The sequence below is a fragment of the Mandrillus leucophaeus genome, unplaced genomic scaffold (assembly GCF_000951045.1).
Source record: "Mandrillus leucophaeus isolate KB7577 unplaced genomic scaffold, Mleu.le_1.0 Scaffold66, whole genome shotgun sequence".
In the NCBI taxonomy this organism is placed as follows: Eukaryota; Metazoa; Chordata; class Mammalia; order Primates; family Cercopithecidae; genus Mandrillus; species Mandrillus leucophaeus.
In genome coordinates this window covers 4,483,106-4,505,610 of record NW_012107141.1, presented here as the reverse complement: position 1 = coordinate 4,505,610, position 22,505 = coordinate 4,483,106, and the positions used below count along the sequence as shown (strand labels likewise).

The 22,505-nt window shown below is 41.4% G+C and overlaps 1 protein-coding gene across 1 annotated transcript in view; it reads left to right on the top strand.

Moving 5' to 3' along the window:
- The window catches only part of AMBRA1 (autophagy/beclin-1 regulator 1), a 197,754-nt gene that overhangs the window by 130,425 nt on the left and 44,824 nt on the right, over positions 1 to 22,505 (top strand). The window contains exon 13 of the mRNA XM_012001381.1: positions 20,705 to 20,815. Within this exon, the coding sequence (XP_011856771.1) occupies positions 20,705 to 20,815 (111 nt within the window). The remainder of the gene's footprint in view (positions 1 to 20,704; positions 20,816 to 22,505) is intronic.

Sequence of the window (22,505 nt, the reverse complement as noted above, 5' to 3'; positions counted from 1 at the left end):
AGCCTTGCAGAGGCTAACAAAGGAGAAGGCCTGCACCCACTTGGATCTTCCACAGGCCAGAGCAGGCTTTTTTTTCTTTTTCTTTTTCTTTTTTTTTTTTTTTTTTACATTTTCCCAACCTGCAGAGGGAAGCCTGCCCACCCTGGCTTTGTTTTGGCTGCAGTTATATTTCCCCGGCACGAAACCATCAATTTCTTAGTGCCCTGAGTCCTGTGCTAGATAGACTTCCAGAAGTTGGGTGCTTTCCTGGAGTTGCAGAAATCAGACAACAAGGTTTTTAGGAATTTTGGAAGTGCCATTCTGATGATTGAGTGGGTATTTTCTCAAAGCCAAAGGTACTTTGAGTCCTAGTTAACAAATTGAGTTGTAACTCTGTGCTTTGTGCAAGGTACTCTTTAGTTAAGTGCAAGGATTCAGCGGTACTCAGAGGGATTTAAGGAGTCCCTACTCTTAAGGAGCTGACAGTCAAATAGCCCGAGTCAGATATATTCAAGTAGCCCTTTGTTTCTTTATTTAATATGGAATTACCGCATACCTTCTACAGCAGAGCGTCACAATATTTCCTGTAAAGATGAAGAAACTGTGTGTGTTCTTGCTGCCAGAGGCACTTACTAATAATGTACTATGGGGATTCCGATTCAGGGAAAGTGTTGAGTGGGAATGGAACAGGTATACTTGGCTTGTAGATTTTGAGTTGGCCCCTGGTGGGTGAATTTTAAACCCATCCTCAAGCAAAATGGATAATGGTAGAGCATCCTGTGGAGGGCAGGGGATTGAGCAGAAGAACTGTAACAGAATAAGAGAGAAACAAAGTGCCACGGGGCTTCTGAAGAGGAGATGATATCAGGTTAGTGAGATCAGAAAAGACTTCTTAGAAAAGGGGATTATTGGCTGGACGTGGTGGCTCACGCCTGTAATCCCAGAATTTTGGGAGGCCAAGGTAGGTAGATCACTTGAGGCCAGGAGTTTGAAACCTGCCTGGCCAATATAGTGAAACCCCGTCTCTACTAAAAATACAAAAATTAGCCGGGCATGGTGGCGCACGCCTGTAATCCCAGCTACTTGGGAGTTCTGAGGCAGGAGAATCACTTGAACCCGGGAGACAGAGGTTGTAGTGAGCTGGGATCGCACCACTGTACTCCAGCCTGGGCGACAGAGTGATACCCTGTCTCAAAACAAAGCAGAGGGTAGTGGATTATTTGAGAAGGTCCTTGAATGGGGAGATGAGGGATGAAGGGGATTTTAGTAAACCTTGACTAGGGCAGGCAGGAAGGAGTCTAGATAGTGGGGGCAGTATGAGCAGAAGGTTTAAATGTAGGGATGTACAAAGTGATGGGAATGGAGAGCAGTGGGAGACAAGCACAGAGGGGTAGATGACAGACAGGTCCAGATCGAGGAGGGCCTTGAAGACCAAGGAGTCTACCTCAGTGTAGTCAGCGAGGAGCCACTGAAGCTTTAGAGCACTTGAGTGACAATCAAAAATCTGCTTTTAAAAACAATCTGGCATTGAAGATGGGAGGGGAGTAAAAAGGAAGATAGATGGTTTTGTATGAGACAAGGGCCCGGCGCTTAGTGTTGGCTGCAAAATTATTTCCTGGTTTCCCATACCCCAAGGAGTATATAGAGGAGCTTGCATGTTTTTGTGTATTCTTTATGATGACCAGCAACACAGTTGGTCTTAAAAAGGTGTGCGCTTATACCACCGTGCTCACTTGTTTACGTGCACCCCTAACTTGCGATAGCAGGTCCAGGGTTTTCTGGGAGGTGCATGCAGCTCTGACAGAAAGGAAAACACCAAAATACGTTTTAATCTCCTTTGTCAGATATCTCTTGTAAAAGCTAGAAATTTGCCACAGGCCTTTCTCAGACATTTATCTAACCTGATGTTAAAATTATGAGGGATGAAGGAGATTTTAGTAAACATTGACTAGGGCAGGAAGGAAGGAGTCTAGATAGTGGGGGCAGTATGAGACTTAAAATTAAGTCTTTCTTGTTTTCAGGGTAAGATGTTATATGGCGTCAAGATGACATTGAAGAGAAAAGCTTGGGCCTGGGCATGTGTTTGCATGTTTCATCTGTGCAGACCGACTGTTCCTAGTTTGAACTCAGGAATCCTGTGGCTTTAGAGTCTCTGCCTTTGTGGGGTACAAAGTTTATGTGACCATATGTCACTCCGTAGCTGCCTGCAGAATGGTTTCACCAGTGCAGTAGCTCAGGCTTTACGTGGTATGAACTTGATTCATCAAGACTCAGGACATGTTTCTGTGGGCATAATCTTTTATGTCAGGAATTCCAAATAAACAGAATGTAGACTTTCTGCTTGCCTCTGGAATTTAGTGGGACTCCACATCCCCAAGTATTTAACTTTAGCTGATTATGACCTCCCCCTTGGTCAAGGTTTAAGATTGTGGGAAAGCACGTAAATGTTCTTCTTTCCTTTGTATTCCCAGTTGTTTGCTTTCGTTTGCTTCCTTCTTTCCTATTGTTAGAAATTTTAAAATACTTGCAAACATATGCCCAGAAATTTTAAAGTAGTATCTATGCAGGCATATATATGACATGCATTTGTGCTTCCACAACCAAAATTTAACAGTATTGACATTTTGCCCTATTTGCCTCAACAAATTGAGTTGTTTTGCCCTATTTGTCTCAACAAATTTATTGTGTTTCATTTTTCGAGTCAGGGTCTTCCTCTGTCACCCAGGCTGGAGTGCAGTAGCAGGATCACAGCTTACTGCAGCCTTGACCTTTCAGGCTCAAGAGATCCTCCCACCTCAGCCTCCTAAATAGCTGGGACTATCGGCATGTACCATCATGCTTGGCTAATTTTTTTATTTTTTGTAGCAATAAGGTCTCACTAGGTTGCTGAGGCTGGTCTCGAGCTCCTGAGCTCAAGGGATATTTGCAGCTCAGCCTCCCAAAGTGCTGGGATTATAGGTGTGCACCACCACTCCTGGACCTAATTGTTTCTTTCTTTTTTTTTTTTTTTTGAGACGGAGTCTTGCTCTGTCGCCCAGGCTGGAGTGCAGTGGCCGGATCTCAGCTCACTGCAAGCTCCGCCTCCCGGGTTTACGCCATTCTCCTGCCTCAGCCTCCCGAGTAGCTGGGACTACAGGCGCCCGCCACCTCGCCCAGCTAGTTTTTTGTATTTTTTAGTAGAGACGGGGTTTCACCGTGTTAGCCAGGATGGTCTCGATCTCCTGACCTCGTGATCCGCCCGTCTCGGCCTCTCAAAGTGCTGGGATTACAGGCTTGAGCCACCGCGCCCGGCCTCCTTTGTTTCTTATTTAATTAATTAATTTATTTATTTTTGAGATGAGGTCTCACTATGTTGCCCAGCTGGGCCTTGCACTCCTGGCCTCCCGTGATCTTCCCACCCTGGCCTCTCAAAATGTTGGGATTACAGGTGTGAGTCACCATGCCTGGCCTCCCAGCAGATTTTTGAAAATGAAACATTTCAAATAAAGTTGAAGTTCCTTTGACCCCTTTGATTATCTTTCCCACTTCACAGAGAGGCAGCCGCTCTTATGACTTTGGTTTATATGGTTGTACTTTATCTTTTATAGCTTAATATATTAGTAAAATAGAGTTTTGTATTTTAAGAGTTGTGTTTATGCCGGGTGCGGTGGCTCACGCCTGTAATCCCAGCACTTTGGGAAGCCGAGGCAGGTGGATCACGACGTCAGGAGATCGAGACCATCCTGGCTAACATGGTGAAACCCCATCTCTACTAAACATAAAATTAGCTGGGCGTGGTGATGCGTGCCTGTAGTCCCAGCTGCTTGGGAGGCTGAGCCAGGAGAATGGTGGGAACCCGGGAAGTGGAGGTTGCAGTGAGCCGAGATTGCACCACTATACTCCAGCCTGGGCGACAGAACGAGACTCCGTCTCAAAAAAAAAAAAAAAAAAAACGTGTTTATATAAATGGGGTCATATGCATATGGATCATCATATAACTTTCAAAATTCGGTATTATAAGTCCATGTTTTTATAGTTTGATTGATTTGATTTATTTCTGTTGTTACATAGTATTCTAGTAGTCATTCATATGTCTTGTTGTCTGTTCCCTATTGATGAACATTTAACTTTCTAGATTTTTCACTCTTATAATGTGCCCTGAAATTCTGTACACATGTGGTGTTTTCTCTAAGATGTTTACACCGAGATGGAATTGTTCTGGCTCATCTTCAGTTATATAGCACAGAGTTTTTTGGCTACTAAAGCCATAACACTCTTACTTCTTAAATATATGAAAGGCATCTCAGGGTGTTATTCTGACTGGCACTCAGTGAAAAGAGGGAAGCTGAGGCTCCTGAACTTCATTGGTAAACCCAGGACCAAGGAATTTTTCTGAAGTCCTTCAACTCTTTAGCTTCATGGAATAAGTAAATGTATATGTCGAATACATTGGAGATTAAATAGTAAAATGTATAATTTTGTTTTACTCCTCTGTGGTATTCTAGGATATGTGTGTGTGTGTGTGTGTGTGTGTGTGTGTATATATATTTTGGGGGGTGGAGGGGCGAGGGGGAGGTGGATGGAGTCTGGCTGTATCGCCCAGGCTGGAGTGCAGTGGCATATCTCAGCTAATTGCAAGGTCCACCTCCTGGGTCTCAGCAATTCTCTTGCCTCAGCCTCCCAAGTAGCTGGGATTACAGGCGCACGCCACCATACCCTGCTACTTTTTGTATTTTTAGTAGATATGGGGTTTCACCATGTTGGCCAGGCTGATCTCGAACTCCTGACCTCAGGTGGTCCACCTGCCTCAGTCTCCCAATCTAGGATATAAATTTTTAATTGTTGTAAGTGTCAGTGTCTCTGACCCCCTTTTAAAATTTATAAAGTAATATAGTTTCACTGTAAATAATTCAAGTAATACCAAAATATATACAGTAAAATGTTCAAATTTGTCTTCCCACTCTTCCAATCCCATTCCCCAAAGTTTGGTTTGTAGCATGTCTTTCCAAGTTTTTTTTCTATGTGTAATCAAAAACATATGTATATTTATACATCTGTATAGTTTTCATCATTTTGTTTTGTAGTGGGGATGGGATCATACAGAACAATATCCAGGATTTCTGTCTGTTCGTGTATCTAGATCTGCTTTATTCTTAGTAGTGGCTGCTTGGTGTTCCATAGTGTAGTTGAACATAATTTGGTCACCTGTTTTCTTCCCGATGGATATTTAAATTTATTTATAATGAAACACAAACTCTTTTTGCAAAATATAGTTGCTTCGTCCTGTTCCTGGATGGGTATACCATACTAAAAACTCCTTTAAATTATGATTTGGTTCTGTATGATTCAGCCAGTCCCTCTAATACGCGTAGGTAGTAAAAGCCATCTAGGACCTGTTATCGAACTTGCAGAAGGAGCAGTTTATAAGGCCAATGGTAATATTCCTTGTGTATTTCATGTTTATGGATGGCAATATTCTAAGTCCCATGGCTGCACAGTATCTAAAATGTGAGGGGCTGGGCATGGTGGCTCAAGCTTTTAGTCCCAGCTACTCAGGAGGCTGAGGTGGGAGGATCACTTGAGGCCATGAATTCAAGGCTGTAGTGAGCTGTTACCATGCCACAGCACTCCAGTCTGGGTGACAGAGCAAGATCTTGTCGCTTAAAAAGTGAAAAACTTAAAAAATATATATGAAGGAAAAGTTGATCCCTTCTCTCAAGGAGTTCACCATCTTAGGAAGAAGGAAAAATCATACAGTACCAATGGAAAATCGATGGCTCAGTGTACACAGAGACAAAAACACTTGAACTCAGAGGAAACTTATGTACTTGTAGTCAGGTAACCTAATAGATGACAAAGTTTTGTGTTATGAAAAACAGCTAATAGTGTGTAGGCAGGGACTTCTCTCTAATTCAGAAAAGCTTCTGGGAGGAGGTGGGGTTTTAAACAGGCTTCAAGACTGAAAAGGCTCATCTGGATGGCTGTGTTCCAGGTGCGTCCTTTTAGCAGCGTCTCAATATATGGCTTGCGAATATTGCTTTTCCACTGTGTGCCTGGCGTTAATGTTTGAACACTGGATTTTAATTAGAAGCTATTTCAAATTAGCTATCTTTTTATGACAAGTGCTGTTCTCCTCAGATTCCACAGCATATGCCTGGTTCTGGGGACTACTCGAGTTTCAGAGTAGTTTATGCTGTGAGACAGACCCATTCACCATGCTCTCTCCCACTTATTTTTGCTCCTGATTTTCCATTAGTGGGTTCCTACAGTTCAGAACAAGGGTCTGAAATCTTTTTTCCACTTTAGGATCTAAAGGAAAACAGCATGGCAGAGCCAGTAGGGCAGAATGTCTTTTTTTTTTTTTTTTTTTTTAGACGAGTCTTGCCCTGTCTGTGTGACTGGAGTGCAGTGGCGTGCTCTTCCGATACTGCAACCTCCACCTCCACGGCTCAAGTGATTTTCATGCCTCAGCCTCCCAAGTAGCTGGGATTATAGACGTGCGCCACCACACCTGGTTCATTTTTTGTATTTTTAGTAGAGATAGGGTTTTACTGTGTTGGCCAGGCTGGTCTTGAACTCCTGACCTCAGGTGATCTGCCTGCCTCAGCCTCCCAAAATGGTGGGATTACAGGTATGAGCCACTGCACCTGGCCCAGCCCATCTTATAAGCAACTGTCACCACCAAATACATTAAGAATCACTAATATTTTTACCTTACTCAAAAAAGCCTCAGTTCCGTTACAGTAACCAAGTCAGTCAGATGCTTTATCTTGATGCCATAAATCTCAAAACTAACATTTTCCTTGAGCCTAGTTGTGGAACACCCTCAAGATTGTCAGCTGTCAAGTTTTTCCTCCCTTCCAAGGTGAATGGGAAGTTGGACTGAGTGTTGTATTTAGGAGTCCACTTTCCAATGTAACCTCACCTTTGACCACCAAGTTCTGGGGGCTTTGTTAGCCCTTGGAGCTTAGCCTCTCTGTCGCTAGATAATGGTAATGTGGCAGTGATTGCAGTGAACTGACACCATGCTGTCCTTAATCTGAGTGAACCAGGCTTTGAATTAGAGAGTTCAACAGGCTTGGGAGTTCTTCACCTTTCTTCGCTGGGAGCAGGCCTGTCCTCTTTCTTGCATGTTGGCCCCAACTGACTCAGCTGTAATGCTGTACCCTGAAATGTACAGGTGCTGATTTGACAGGAGCTTTTCACCCTTTAGAAGCTGGGCCCCCTAATGTGAATGTAGGCTCATAGAGCAATAATTCACGTGTAGGTGGCCTGTAAGGAAAGTTTTAACAAAAGAGTTGGTTAAGAAGCTGATTTATTTTCTTGCTTTAACTCTCTTGTCATGTGCTGAGTGGGGGCGGAAGAGGAGGGGAGGGTGGGGACTGGTGCCGCTGAAAGCATTTATCTTCATTTCTGCCATCTCCCAGTGTTTATTACCCTGTGATCGACAGATGAGGAAAGCTGCCAGTCAAACCCACGTTCAGCACATTTCCATTTCCCTTCATTGCAGATTTTAGGCTTTTGAAACTGCATCCTCTTTGCAGCAATAAAGGTCGTTTCCCTCCTGCTGCTGACAAGCCCAAGACCCTCTGGTCCAATTCCACTCGCTTGTGCTTCCACCAAACAATAAAAGCTGCGGGAGTCTCAGCAATTTAAGACAAGTGATTGGTGAGAGCCATTTAGTGTTTGAGTCAGTCGCTCTCTTTATCTTTCTCTCTCACCTTTTTCTCCCTCAGTCCTTTTCCTTACCTTCACCCCTCTCTTTGCCCATTCTTATGCTGCTGAGGCGCCCCCTTAAGCAGCTGCATTGCATAATGATGAGAGGCTGACAGTTTTCCTGACTTCACCTAGGGACCTGCCTAAGCCAGTGTCCTCTGTTGCTGGGATTAAATATTGGCAGTGTCAGGTTGTGGGGAATGTGTTAGTGGAGGTAGAGTAATTCTTAATACTCTTATCCACCTGCATGTCTTTTGTCAGACGTAGAGGCTTTGAGGAAATCCCTGCCTGGTGGGAGCGAATGCTAGATGTTTGTATTTGGGGGTTTTTTTCTCCCCGTTTTTCCTGAACACTACGTTTTTTGGAATACTGTTCCTAGTAATCTTTCAGTAGCATGTGTTCTTGTGAGCTTATTTGTTTTTGTCCTAAATAATGTTTGTGGGTGGAATAAAAGTAATGATATTCATTTCTTTGAAAATGGATGTTCTGCTTTCATAATTACTTCTCCCAATTACATCATTAGTGTAAGTGCAGGTAATTGCTTCATTAGGACATATGTATTGAAGGAGGGAGGGCAAGTCTACAGCATGGTGATAAAAACGGGTCTCACCCTCTTTCTCTGCCCACACAGGAGCATCTCAGCTTGACTGCAGGGATCCAGGAGCCACCAGCCACCCTGTAAACAGCCAAAATTAATCCTGGGTTTCAGTGTGATGGGAGGAAGGAATGAGGACCTAGTAAAGAGTGGCTTACTCACTTTTTTTAGGGTGGTAACTCATTGCTGAACTCTGGTTCAGTCACTGGTGCATTCAAGGCAATACGATTGAATCATTGGGAATTACTGAATTAGGGAGCGAAGTATTCTTATGGAAGCTGTGTGCTTTCTGAGGCTCACTAGGCCTGATGGCATGAGCCCTATCCTCTGGTTGAGTTATTTGGCTGGCTTTTTAAGGGAGTCTCCATTCTCATTCTGGTCATGACAGATCAAGAGGTTATATTCTCCCATCAGACCTAACTACTTTCCTCTAAAGTTGAATATTATTCTGATTTTATGCCATGTCTGTGAATGTATTTGTGTGCATGCTATCTAGTTATGCATCTCTTCTTTCAAAGCATGTTAAAAGATGATATCAATAGTATATGATTCTGCTTATATGAGGTTATCTAAAGTAGTCAAATTCATAGAAAGTGGAATGGTGGTGACCAGGCACTGGGGAGAGAGGGAAAGAGGAGTTGTTTAATGAGTATAGAGCTTGAGATTTGTTACATACATACAGTTCTACTGAACTGTACATGTAAATATGGTTAAGATGGTAAACTTTTATGTTGTATTCTTTTTAGCACAATTTAAAAAAAAGAAAGAAAAACTAGGCTGGGTGCAGTGGCTCATGCCCATAATCCCAACAATTTGGGAGGCCGAGGCAGGAGAATCATTTGAGGCCAGAAGTTTGAGACCACCCTGGGTAAATACTGAGATCCCGTATCTACAAAAAAAAATTTTTTTTTTAATTAGCTGGGCATAGGGTGGCATACACCTGTGGTCCCAGCTACTTGGGAGGCTCAGTTAGGAGACTCACTTGAGCCCAGAAGGTTGAGGCTGCAGTAAGCTGCATGCCACTGCACTCTAACCTGGGCATCACAGCAAGAACCCATCTCCATCTCAAAAAAAAAAAAAAAAAAAAAAAAAAAAGTACGACAATGGAAAAAAAAAAAAAAAAAAAAAAAAAAAGCTAATACCAGATTCCTTGTTCACTTACTACTTACTCCAGATAGGAAGGCTCTGTCTGTCTATTGCTGTGTTTTTAATGAATATCAGGTTAATTTCTCTTTCTTTTTTGACCTGTTATGAACCTTAGTGTGCTGTGGCCATGTAATCCTGGTTTGAATTGTTGTTTCGAGAAAATTTTTCATGAAGCTGTGATATATAGGAATATTTCACAGTTTGCCAGGCATGATGGCTCACGCCTGTAGTCTCAGCACTTTGGGAGGCCAAGGTAGGAGGATCACTTGAGCCCAGGAGTTTGAGACCAGCTAGGGCAACACAGCAAGAGCCCATCTCTAAAAATTAAAAATTAAAAAAAAAAATTCATAGCTATTTCTTTTCCTTTCCTCATACTCTGTCTGTATTGCAGGCCTTTGCTATTTTCCTTGTTGAATTCTTAGACTGTCATTTGCTTTATTGGCCTGATCCAGTGCCTTTGGCCTCAATAGTATCTTCCTCAGATCTGCCCCTAAAGTTCATGATTTGCATGTGGACTAATATTGTCCTTGTTCTTTGGAGCCTTTAGGAGTTTATTGGACAGTGAAATTATGTTGATTTGGGGGCCTAATTCCTACAAATAAGACATGTAACCATTGAAGTCTGTATTTACAAAATATTTACCCTTTAATTCATGTTAAATATATTGCAAACTTGTTTAATGATTAATCTCAGCGTCAGATTAAATGACTGGTAGAGTGGTTATTAAACCGCCTAAATATGATAGACCAAATGCTTTACTCAGAACATTTCCTATGCCAGAATTATAGACAGCCACGTGGTGCTTTTTTGGGATTTTATTTTTGTGGTTTGCAGAAAATGATGTTCCCTAATACTCTTCATATCTTTTAGCCTCAGGAAAAAGTGAAGACACTATTTCAGCTATAGATAATCCACTCAGAATTAGTCTTTGAAGCCCTACTTTTTCTTTACAATGGAAATAATTCTATTTGTCTCAAGTCTTTTTATTATTGCTGCTTTTCCACACAGTATATTTTCTATAAAATAAAAACTACTATTTAATTCTCATATGAACCTATGGTTCAGTTATAAACATATGATAGAATATTATTCAGTCATAAAAAGGAATGAAGCCAGGCAGGGTGGCTCATGCCTATAATCCCAGCTAGTAGGGATGCTGAGGTGGGAAGATTGCTTGAGCCCAGGAGTTCAAGGCTGCAGTGAGCTTTGATTGCACCACTGAATTCCAGCCTGGGTGACACAATGAGACCTTGTCTCTTTGGGGGTGGGGGAGGTGAAGTGAGGTCCTGAAACATGCAGTAAGCATAGATAAACCTTGAAAATGTTATGCTGAGTGAAAGAAGCCAGACACAGAAGGCCACCTACCAAATGATTTCATAATATGAAATGTCCAGGAGAGGTAATTAGTGATTGCCTAGGGGCTAGGGTGGGAGTGGGACAGAGTAAAAGGGAGTAACTGTTAATGGGTACAGTATTTAGGGGAGATTAAAATGCCTGAAATTAGACAGTAGTGATGGTTGTTGTAAAATTTATTTGGTGATGGTTACACAACTGTGTGGATATGCTAATAATTCTTGAATTGTGTACTTTAAAATAGGTGAATTGGGCCTGGCGCGGTGGCTCAAGCCTGTAATCCCAGCACTTTGGGAGGCCGAGGCGGGCGGATCACGAGGTCAGGAGGTCAAGACCATCCTGGCTAATATGGTGAAACCCCGTCTCCACTAAAAAATACAAAAAACTAGCCGGGCGAGGTGGTGGGCGCCTGTAGTCCAAGCTACTCAGGAGGCTGAGGCAGGAGAATGGTGTAAACCCGGGAGGTGGAGCTTGCAGTAAGCTGAGATCCAGCCACTGCACTCCAGCCTAGGCGACAGAGCGAGACTCCGTCTCAAAAAAAAAAAAAAACAAAAAAACAAAAAAACAAATAAAATAGGTGAATTGTAAGTTATATCTCAGTAAAGCTATAATTTTAAACAGACAGACACACACATGTATTTGGGCATTTTTCTCAATGTCAGAATCAGAAATGGGAATTCAGAGAAACTTGGGACACTTATAACCATGGAAGAAGTCTTCTTATTTGTCATCAGGGACTCTCTCCAGGTACCAGGCTATAGGATATATTGACTGTGATTTTAGATTAGATTAAATGATGATTAGAGTGAGTGTGACTGAGTACTTAGTTATATCCCCTTCTTAGGACAGATTTTAAGACTGCATTTGAATGAAGCTTTCTGGAAAGAAGATTAAGTGTTCTTCCTAGGATGCCATTCAGATATACTTAGAAAGGGAAGATGCTTTCTATGTTTAAGTAATTATTTAAACAGAGACTTGCTCTGAGAATTATTTTTTATAAATAGAAGCCAGTGTATTTATTTACAGAGAGCTCAGATAATCCATAAGAGAAAAGTTAAAGTAACCAAAGCTGGGTAGGGTAGCATGTGCGTGTAGTCCTAGTTACTGGGAAGTCTGAGGCAGGAGGATCACTTGAGGGCCAGGAGTTCAAGGCAAGCCTGGGCAACATAGTGAGGCCCCATCTAAAAAACAGATAACAACAACAACAACAAAAAACTTAAAATACCAAAGGTTTTTAAAATGTACATAAGACACTAGTATACCATCTAAAAGATACACAATGAGCTAGTAAACAAATGAAAAGATGTTCACCAATTCTCTTAATTATTAAGGAAATGAAATGGATCCAACAAATAGGATTACCATTTTTCACTTCACAAATTGATAGACATTTATATTGAATAGTATTTTCTTAATAACAGCATTATTGAGATATGATTCACCTACCATACAGGCCACCTATTTAACGTATACATTTCAATGGCTTTTAGAATATAGAGTTGTGCAGTCATCACCTCTAGCTATATATTTAATATCATTTTTATCACCTCCTTAAAAAAACCATGCACATCAACAGTCACTTCCCCTTTCCCTCTCTCACATCCCTCCAGCCTGAAGCAACTGTCAATCTGTTTGGAAAGCTGATAAGTTGTTCAGTTGGACCTACCCTGGGCTTTCTAGTCTCAGCTCTCCTCCAGCTCAACTGGTCAGGAGAGCTGAGACTAGAAAGCCCAGGGCAGGTTCATATAACAACCAAGCAGAAAGATAGTAATTGTGTCTCCAGGATGATGAGTGTTTACGTCCCCAACCCCATTCTTATTTCATCTTCCCAGCAGCAACACAGTCAGAGATGGCCATTCTGAATTACAAAGTCTCAAGTTAAACAGAATTTTCAGGACTGAAATGTCATTTAATAATTTCCTTCTTTGCAACTTGCCCTTTTTTACCCTCTCTGAATTAGCTTTTCTGATAGATTTGCTAATGATTCCCGTTGTTCAGTATCTTCACTGAACTGTTGAATCATACTTTTTATTTCCCTGCTCCTAGAACAAATCTTAGAGAGAAACTGTGAAGCTGTTTTGAAAAAAGGTTTCTAATTCTTTCCAAGCAACAGAAGAGAAGAGTCTCGGAGAGAAGCAAAGGCAGAGAGATGCACAGAGGCTATTAGGCTTGGTAGAGCTCACCTATCATGTGACTGTGATGATGATTATGATTTCATCCCTAGACACATTCTGGGAGCTCTGGCCTACAAGTTGAAGACCTGACTCTGGAATGAAACTTGGCAGCTTAGTTTTTGCCATTGTTGTTGGCTGATAGTTATTCAAGATCACTGGATTTAAGCTTCTTTTCCTCCTTGTTTTGTCTGTCATCAGAATAATCTTTATTTCTTCTTTTGCTCTAAGCCTCCATGAAAGGAATTTCTGCGGTTATATGGTAGCTATGAACTACCATGACTAGTATTGTCCTCATGGACAGCTGCTGTTCCCACTGTCTCCTAGAATGTGAATAAAAGTCTTGGCCCCTCTCTCTTTTTTAGGTTTATTAAAAGTTGAGTGGAGAGTACAGACAATTCCTGTATACTCCCTCCCCTCACACCCGCAGGCTTCCCCACTGTCCGCACCAGTGTGGTACATTTGCTGCAGTTGATGAACTAACATAGACACATCATTATCACTCAAAGTACGTGTTTACATTAGGGTTCACACTTGGTGTTGTAAATTCCACTGGTTTTGGCAAACGTACGTGCCATGTATCCAACATTGTAGTAACATACAAAATAACTTTACTGCTTAAAAAATCTCCTTGTGACTGGACATGGTGGCTCACGCCTATAATCCCAACACTTTGGGAGGCCAAGGCAGGTGGATCTCTTGAGTTCAGAAGTTGGAGACAAGCCTGGGCAACATGGTGAAACCCCATCTCTACAAAAAATACCAAAAAAGATAAGCTGATGATGGTGGCACACACCTGTAGCCCCAGCTACTCGGGAGGCTGAGGTGGGAGGATCATCTGAACCCAGAAAATTTAGGCTTCTTTGAGCCGTGATTGCACCGCTGCACTCCAGCCTGGGTGGTGGAGTGAGACCCTCTCTCAAGAACAGAAAAGAAAAAAAATATTGTGCTCACCTGTTCATCTCTCCCTCCCTGCAAACCCCTACCAACTACCCATCTTTTTTCTGTCTCTATAACTTCCTTTTCCAGAATCTCATACAGTTGGAAACCTATAGTATGTAGCCTTTGACTTCTTTCATTTAGTAACATGCACTTAAGGTTCCTCATGTCTTTTTGTGGCTTGATAACTCATTTCTTTTAGCACAAATAATATTCCATTGTATGGATGTGCCACAGTTTATCCATTCATCTCTTGAATGAAGAACATCTTGGTTGCTTCCAACTTTTGACAATTATGAATAAATAAAGCTGCTATAAACATCCATGCGTAGGTGTTTGTGTGGACATTAGTTTTTTTGTTTGTTTGTTTTGTTTTGAGACAGAACCTGTCTCTGTTGGCCAGGCTGGAGTGCAGTGGTGTGATCTCGGCTCACTGCAAGCTCCGCCTCCTGGGTTCAAGCGATTCTCCTGCTTCAGCCTCCTGAGTAGCTGGGATTACAGGTGCACACTACCACGCCCCGCTAATTTTTGTAGTTTTAGTAGAGACGGACTTTTTCACTATGTTGGTCAGGCTGATCTTGAACTCCTGACCTTGTTATCCACCTGCTTTGGCCTCCCAAAGTGCTGGGATTACAGGCGTGAGCCACCGCGCCCAGCCTATATTAAGTCTTGAAGTCTGGTTGTGTCAATCCTCCAATTTTGTGTTTTCCTTCCATATTGTGTTGGCTATTCTGGATCTTTTGCCTTTTCATATAAACTTTATAATCAGATTGTTAATATTCACAAAATAATTCAAGATTTTGATTGGGATTTTGTTGAATCTGTAGATCCAGCTGAGAAGAACTGACATTGTAACAGTATTGAGCCTTCCTATTCATGAACATGGAATATCTCACTAATTTAGTTTTATCCTTTGTGACGTCTTTCATCAGTTTTGTAGCTTTCCTCCTATAGACCTTGTACATATTTTGTTAGATTTATACCTAAGTTTTTTATTTTTTTGATGCTAAGGTAAGTGGTAGTGTATTTTTAATTTCAAGTTCCAGTCATTCATTTGTTCATTGCTATTATATAGGAAAGCAGTTGACCTTGTATCTTGAAACCTTGCTATGATTATTTAATAGTTACCAGAGTTTTTTTGTTGATTCTTTGGGATTAGACAGTGATGTCATCTGGCAACAAACAGATTTCTTCCAATCTGTATACCTTTTATTTACTTTGTTTTGTGGTGGCGGGGGGAGGGGGGTCTGATTGCATTAGCTAGAACTTCCAGTATGATGCTGAAAAGTATTGGTAAGAGGGGGCTTCCTTGCGTTGTTCCTGATCTTAGGGGGAAAGTATCTAGTTTCTTACCATGGAATATGATGTTAGTTGCAGGTATTTCATATTTCTATTTTCTGGAAGAGACATTAGAGAACTGGTACAATGTCTTCCTTAAATGTTTGGTAGAATTTAGTGAAACCATCTGGGCCCAGTTCTTTCTGTTTTAGGAGATTATTAATGATTACTTCAATTTAATGGATATAGGCCTATTTAGATTATTTGTCTCTTGTGCAAATTGTAATATACTGTGTCTTTCAAGGAGAGTTAGTCCATTGCATGTAGGTTTTCAAATTTGTAGGCATACGGTTATTCATAGTATTCCCTTATCCTTTTGGTGTCCATGGGATCAGTAGTGATGGCGCCCCTTTCTTTTCTGGTGTTAGTAATTTGTATCTTCTCTCTTTTTTCGTAATTGGCCTACCTAGATGTTTATTGTTTATTGATCTTTCAGAGTTTTTGGTTTTATTGATTTTTCTCTATAGATGATTTCCTGTTTTCAATTTCATTGGTTTCTGCTCATATTTTTCTTTCTTCTGCTTACTTTGGCTTTAATTTGCTTTTTTTCTTCTTTCTTATGGTAGGTGCTTAAATTACAGATTTTAAATATTTCATCTTTTCTTATATATGCATTCAATGCTATAAATCTCCCTCTAAGCACTGTTTTCACTACATTTCATGTATTTTGAGAACTCATGTTTTCATTTTCATTTAATCCAAAATGTTCGTTTAATCCAACATATTCTTTGAGCCATGTGTTGTTTAGAAATGTATTGTTTAATCTGTCAGATTTATAGGATTTTCCAGTTATCTTTTTATTACTGATTTCTAGTTTAGTTCTCTTGTAGTCTGAAAGCATAATTTGTATTATTCCTTTTCTTTTGCATTTGTTACATGGTGTTTTGTGGCCCAGAGGGTGGTCTGTCTTGGCTTGGGCTGTTTTCAAGGAGAAAGTTGCCAAATATTATAGGGCCTAGACAGTTTATTTTAATCTTCAGATTAAACACTTCTCTCTCTTGGCCCTGGCACACTATTTGGGCCAGTCTCTTACACAAGGACATCTCTCTATAAGCTGTCTGTTGATGCTGATGTAAGTAGTAGTGTAACTGTAGAGGAAATACTCACACAGATTGGAGTAGATGACAGACATAACTTTAAAGGCCATTTATTAGACACTTAGTATTTGCCATCACTATTTATTTATATATTTATTTATGAGATGGTCTGGCTCTATCACCCAGGCTGTAACTGTAGATGAAATACACAGAGAGTTTGGAGTAGATGACAGACATAATTTTAAAGGCCATTTATTAGGCACTTAGTATTTGCCATCACTATCTATCTATCGATATATCTATCTGTCTGTTGATCTATCTATATACAAGATGGTCTGACTCTGTCACCCAGGCTGTAGTGCAGTGGTGTAATCTCAGCTCACTGCAACCTCCGCCTTCCAGACTCAAGCTATCCCACCTCAGTCTCCTGGGTAGCTGGGACTATAGGTACACGCCACCACACCTGGCTAATTTTTGTGTTTTGGGTTTTGGGTTTTTTGAGACAGAATCTTGCTCTGTTGCCCAGGCTGTAGTGTGGTGGTGCAATCTTGGCTCATTGAAACCTCCTCCTCCTGAGTTCAAGCAATTCTCATGCCTCAGCATCCCAAGTAACTGGTACTACAGGCACACACCACTATGCCTGGCTAATTTTTGTGTTTTTAGTAGAGGTAGGGTTTCACCATGTTGTTCAGGCCGGTCTCGAACTCCTGACCCCAAGTGATCTGCCTGTCTTGGTCTCCCAAAGTGCTGGGATTACAGGTGTGAGCCACTGTGCCCAGCCTTTTTTTGCGATAGTGTCTCACTGTGTCCAGGCTGGTCACAAATTCCTGGGCTCAAGCAATCTGCCCGCCTTGGCCTCACAAAGTGCTGGGATTATGGGCATGAGCCACCACGCCTGACCACTTTATATTTATTGTCTCAGTAAGTTCTTCCAACAATTCTGTAAGTTGTAGGTACTATTATACCCTTTTCTACAGATAAGGAAACTGAGGTTCAGAGAGATTAATTTATACAAAGTCACACTATAGTAGATAATGGCAGGAAGTGTCAAAATCTGGTCCAATTGATTCTGAAGCCTGTATTCTCAAAAACAAACAAAAAACAAGCTGTAAGATACCATTGGCAGATACGGAAAATTGAAGTTGTAATGCTGTGCCTTGGATTAGTTTCTTTCCATGACTATAACAGCATCACTTGTTAGCAGCAGACATTCTAGCAGCAGACGTTCTAGTAGTGGTGCTCAGAGCACCTACCCTGGAGTTAAAATGTAGGATATGTTTATCTAGCTTAGCGTTTCTCAACTAGGAATGATTTTTATCCCCAGGGGACATTTGGCAATGTCTGGAGACATTTTTGGTTGTCTCAACTAGGTGGAGCAGGGTGCTACTGGCATCTAGTGGGTAGAGACCAGGGATGCTAAATGTTCTGCGATGCACAAGACTCTTCAAACAAAGAATTATCTGTCCTAAAATTTCAGTAGTGCAGGGATTGAGAAACTCTGAGTCTAACTTGTTCCATTCTGTCATTACTACATGGGAGAACCTTGAAGTCTTAGAAATCCCTCAGCAGTCTCTCAGGATTTGGTTTCTGAGGCTAAATGCCTCGTGTGTAAATACTTTCTAGCTCAGTCCATTAACCCCCTCTTGCACATTTCCTATACCTTCATCTTAGTGGCCAGAGGCCTACTAAATGGTTGGGGTTGTTTTAATAAATCAGGCTTTTTCTTCCTGTTGTTTCCAAGAGACAGGCTTAGTTGGCCTACAGTTCTTGCAGAAAAGAAGCTGGTGACACTACTCTAATCTGTTGCTGGCATCTTTAGCTCCCTAATCTGTGTTTATATGGCACAAAAAAAAATGACTGTCCCTGGTGCCAGACTTCATTCCTCCTCAGCACCCTGGCACTACTGACAGAGAGCACCTCCCTAGTCTCTTCGACATAGTGGCAACCCTACATGTTTATTTTATTGCACAGCTGTTCTCCCGAAGATGTTTCTTGAGACATGGACAGTACAGGATGCCTCTGGAGCTGGGATTTGGGAATCTTAATCGTTTGTATTCCTGTTTGCAGATTCACAGTACTCAAAAAGCATCTGGTATTATTCCTTAACTGTTTTCCTGTTTGTAGTTCTTATCCCTTCCCCCAGAATAAGCTCTTACAATATGAAGTTTGTTTTTTCAATTTATTTTCTGCCCTCTCTTAGCAACTAGCGTTTTGTTCGTCATATACTGAGAAAATCAACTTACCTTCTACCATTTGGGGTTATATGGTTTTCCGTTAAAAGCTGGAGAAAATGATAAGGAACTAAAGTAATTTGAGAGAGACTAGTGGTCAAAGGGGGATGTCAACCATCTTGATAAGCAAGCCCAGGAAACAATTTGAAAGCTCAGTGGAATTGAGCCTGGATCAGAATGAAATGGAGTAATTCCTTCCAGGGAAGTGGTAGACCTTGTAACTAAAAAAAGTGATTTTCATTATCAAAGAGGCATAGAAAAATCAAGAAAGTTCCTTTTAATAAAGTCCTTCGGGTATCTTACCCTCCTCATGACCCAGAGGTTCAGCAAAAGTCAGATATAATTATTAAAGGGGAATTTTCTGTGAAGGTTAAAGCAAGGGTATATATTTACCTCATCTGAATGATATACCACAGGGACCTCAAATAGAGATTTGAGGTCAGTGCACTCACTGACAGCACACCCCCAAATGCTGTCGTTCTCAGGTCTCAGGGAGATCATGACTGGGCCTGTGTCTTTGAATTTGCAAGATTTCAAAGGATGTCTTGTTTTGGGGGTATTCATTTATCTAGAACGGTTTGTTTTAGGCTTTATTCCATTATTGTCCTCCTAAGGAACCTTTTTAGACATTTTTTTTCCCTACTTGTCTCTCCTCCCATGAAATTTTAATATCACAGATACAATGTGTATCTATTTATATACTCTGATACTTTGGAAGGGAACAAATGATTATACTAAGGTTTTTTTTATTTTTATTTTTTGCCCCCATGAACCAATTTTTACCCCCATGGGGGTGATATTCCCCGTGTTGATAATGCATGATCTAGAAGTATCATCATTTTGGAAATGAACTGTTATTTGTACTTTTCCTTACAAATTGAAAATGGGACAAAGACAAGACTATCAATAAATGAATGCTGAGAAAATAGTCTTCTGACACAGTGGCCAGCAGCAACTGGAAGAGTGCGGAGAGTACTTTTCTCATATTTCTTGGCTTGTATGGAGGTTTTCTCTTTGAACCATCTCTTGATCATTTGGGGAAAGAAAGGGAAACACCAGGAGTAGCAGTGTGATAAATGCCACTCTCTAAAAGAAAAGAACTACAGTTCACAAGATGCTTTTGCAGTGATGTGCAGAAGAGGAAGACTAGGTGATACTGAAGAATCTGGGCATGAAATTGTCCATTTTTCCGAGGCTGGTAAACTCTAACAAGTTCAGTTTTTCAAAGTAGCCTTTGATTTACAGCTGAGAATACCATTTAGGTTATCTAGCATACAGGAATGTTCTATTCTCCCAACAGGGTTTGACTCTGTCTGATCAGAAGGAGGGTGGTTGTGTATGAAATGCACCTCAGAAGGAGGAGGAGGAAATGACATGTTCATGTAAATGAAATACAACTGCAAATTAAAGTGTCACCCTGTTAAAAAAATCCATTTTTTATTTAATTGGTTACCAAGGAAAAAAATGTCATACAGAAGAGTATATCTCAGAGAAAGTTAAACCCTGAGATGTTATAAGCAAATGTGGATTCAAGGAGGTTCTTAGGGGGTAGATATAATAAAAGATGGCCTTAATAAAAATATTCTGATGCTACAAAGCGAGGCTCATAAATTTTTATTGTGTTACGTGCCAGGGGTCCAGAAGAGATGAACGAATATTACCTTATTTGTTTGTTACTGTCTCTTTCTATCCAGTCAGCTGTACGGTAGCTGCCTTTTCCCTGGAGGGAGCCTGTTTTTGAGATGTCCTATTAGGAAGAAGTGATAAAGGAGGAGATTCTTTGTCTGAAAGAGTGCTGCTTACTATCAGGATGTCCAGGGACTGAAATGCTACTGGCTTTTCTGTATTAATGGTGTCTTCCCATTTTTATTTTTCTTTTCCCACATTTTTATGAAATTTCACCTGTCTTTTTTAGATGTCGAGCCTACCAGACCATGTATGTACAGTACCTGCCACGTTGTTGGCACTAAGTAAATGTTAAGTAACAATGGGAGGGACTGATGGATGGGATTATATTTCCACATTAAATTGTTCCCTGACAAACATACGTGGTTTTTCTGTGAGACAAAGACTTGCCAGGTGGGACTCATTAGCTTTCTTCAGCCATAGTCTAGTTTTTCCTCTTCTCTCCCCACTGCTAATCCCAGTATTGTTTTAAGTTTTGCAGTGGAAACGTTGATAAATAATATAATGTGCTGTCTTTGACTTCTTCCTCATCAGGTGCAGTGATCGGTGATGGACAGTCTGCCGTGGCCAGTAACATTGCCAATACTACCTACCGGCTCCAGTGGTGGGACTTCACTAAGTTTGACCTCCCTGAAATCAGTAATGGTAAGTCAATATCAAATGGGGGTATCAGTGGAAGGGTTATATTTGCTGGTGAGCCAGAACTCAAAAATTCATGGAGCACTGGGTTTTTCGTCATCCTATTGAGCAGTTGTTGTCTACATGCCATTTCTGCACTTCTTCTGTGACTTTCATTTCAGGTCCATTAACGAAACATCAACCATACCATACACTTAAGTCCATTAAGATCTGGATTAATCGAGTTTAATTAACATCACTATAGTCTTTCCTAAAGGGTCACAAGGTTTAGCTCTTGGATCCTACACTCCCTTTTCTTTCTCTTCTTTTCAGTTCCACCTAATCTTTAGGTTTTAGCCGGTGAACTACTAGTCCACAAACTCTTCAGAGCAGAGAAATCTTTGGTTTTGTGTCTACTTCAGTACCTTACATTGTTTGCTACTGAGGGTGGGTGCAAGACATGTTTGCTGAATTGGTTAATTGAGAGTTACAAGCTGGGCATGGTGGCTCACGCCTGTAATCCCAGCACTTTGGGAGGCCGAGGCAGGCAGATCACTTGAGGTCAGGAGTTCAAGACCAGCGTGGCCAACATGGTAAAACCCTGTCTGTACTAAAAATACAAAAATTAGCTAGGCATGGTGTCATGCGCCTATAATCCCATTATAGGCTTAGTTGTTCATATCTGAAGCCGATCTATCTTGTCTGTAAGATAAGACTTTGCCAGTTGCCTTAAAATAATTAAGATATTCTCTGTCTGTGGCATTTCCTGATATGCCAGCCTTCGTATCTTTATTCATCTCAATGGTATGGTTGATATCTGATTTACAAACATGACTGTTTCAGTTTCCTTGCTTCTAATGAAGTCTGCAGTCCACATCCCAGTTGTTCTTTTGGAATCACAACATTTTAAACCTCTCATTTCACTTACTACCTCGTGAAGGGCTCTCTCTTGCACATTTCTGAGAGTGATGGTTCAACCTCTGCTTGACTGCTACTGATGATAGACTGCACTGACAAGGTGGCCTGACCATCACTGCTACATTTGTGTTAAAATATTCTTTCAGCCAGGTGTAGCAGCTCATACCTGTAATCTCAGCACTTTAGGAGGCCAAGTTGGGAGGATCGCGTGATCCCAGGAGTTCAAGCCCAACCTGGCCAACATGATAAAACCTCGTCTCTACTAAAAATACAAAAATTAGCTGAGTGTGGTGGCACACATCTGTTTTCCCAGCTACTCAGGTGGCTGAGGCACAAGAATTGCTCAAACCTGCGTGGCAGAGGTTGCAGTGAGCCAAGATCACATCACTGCACTCCAGTCTGGGTCACAGAGTGGCACCCTGTCTCCAAAGACAAAAACAAAAAAACACAAACACAATTAATTGGGCATGGTGGCATATGTCTGTAGTCCCAGCTACTTGGGAGGCTGAGGTGGGAGGATCACCTGAGCCCAGGAGGTTGAGGCTGCTATAAGCCAAGATCACACCACTGCACTCCAGCCTTGGCAACAGAGCAAGACCCTGTCTCCAAAACAAAAAAAAAAGTTCTTTTTTTGGCCGGGCGTGGTGGCTCAAGCCTGTAATACCAGCACTTTGGGAGGCCGAGGTGGGTGGATCACGAGGTTAGGAGATCGAGACCATCCTGGCTAACACGGTGAAACCCCGTCTCTACTAAAAAATACAAAAAACTAGCCGGGCGTGGTGGCGGGCGCCTGTAGTCC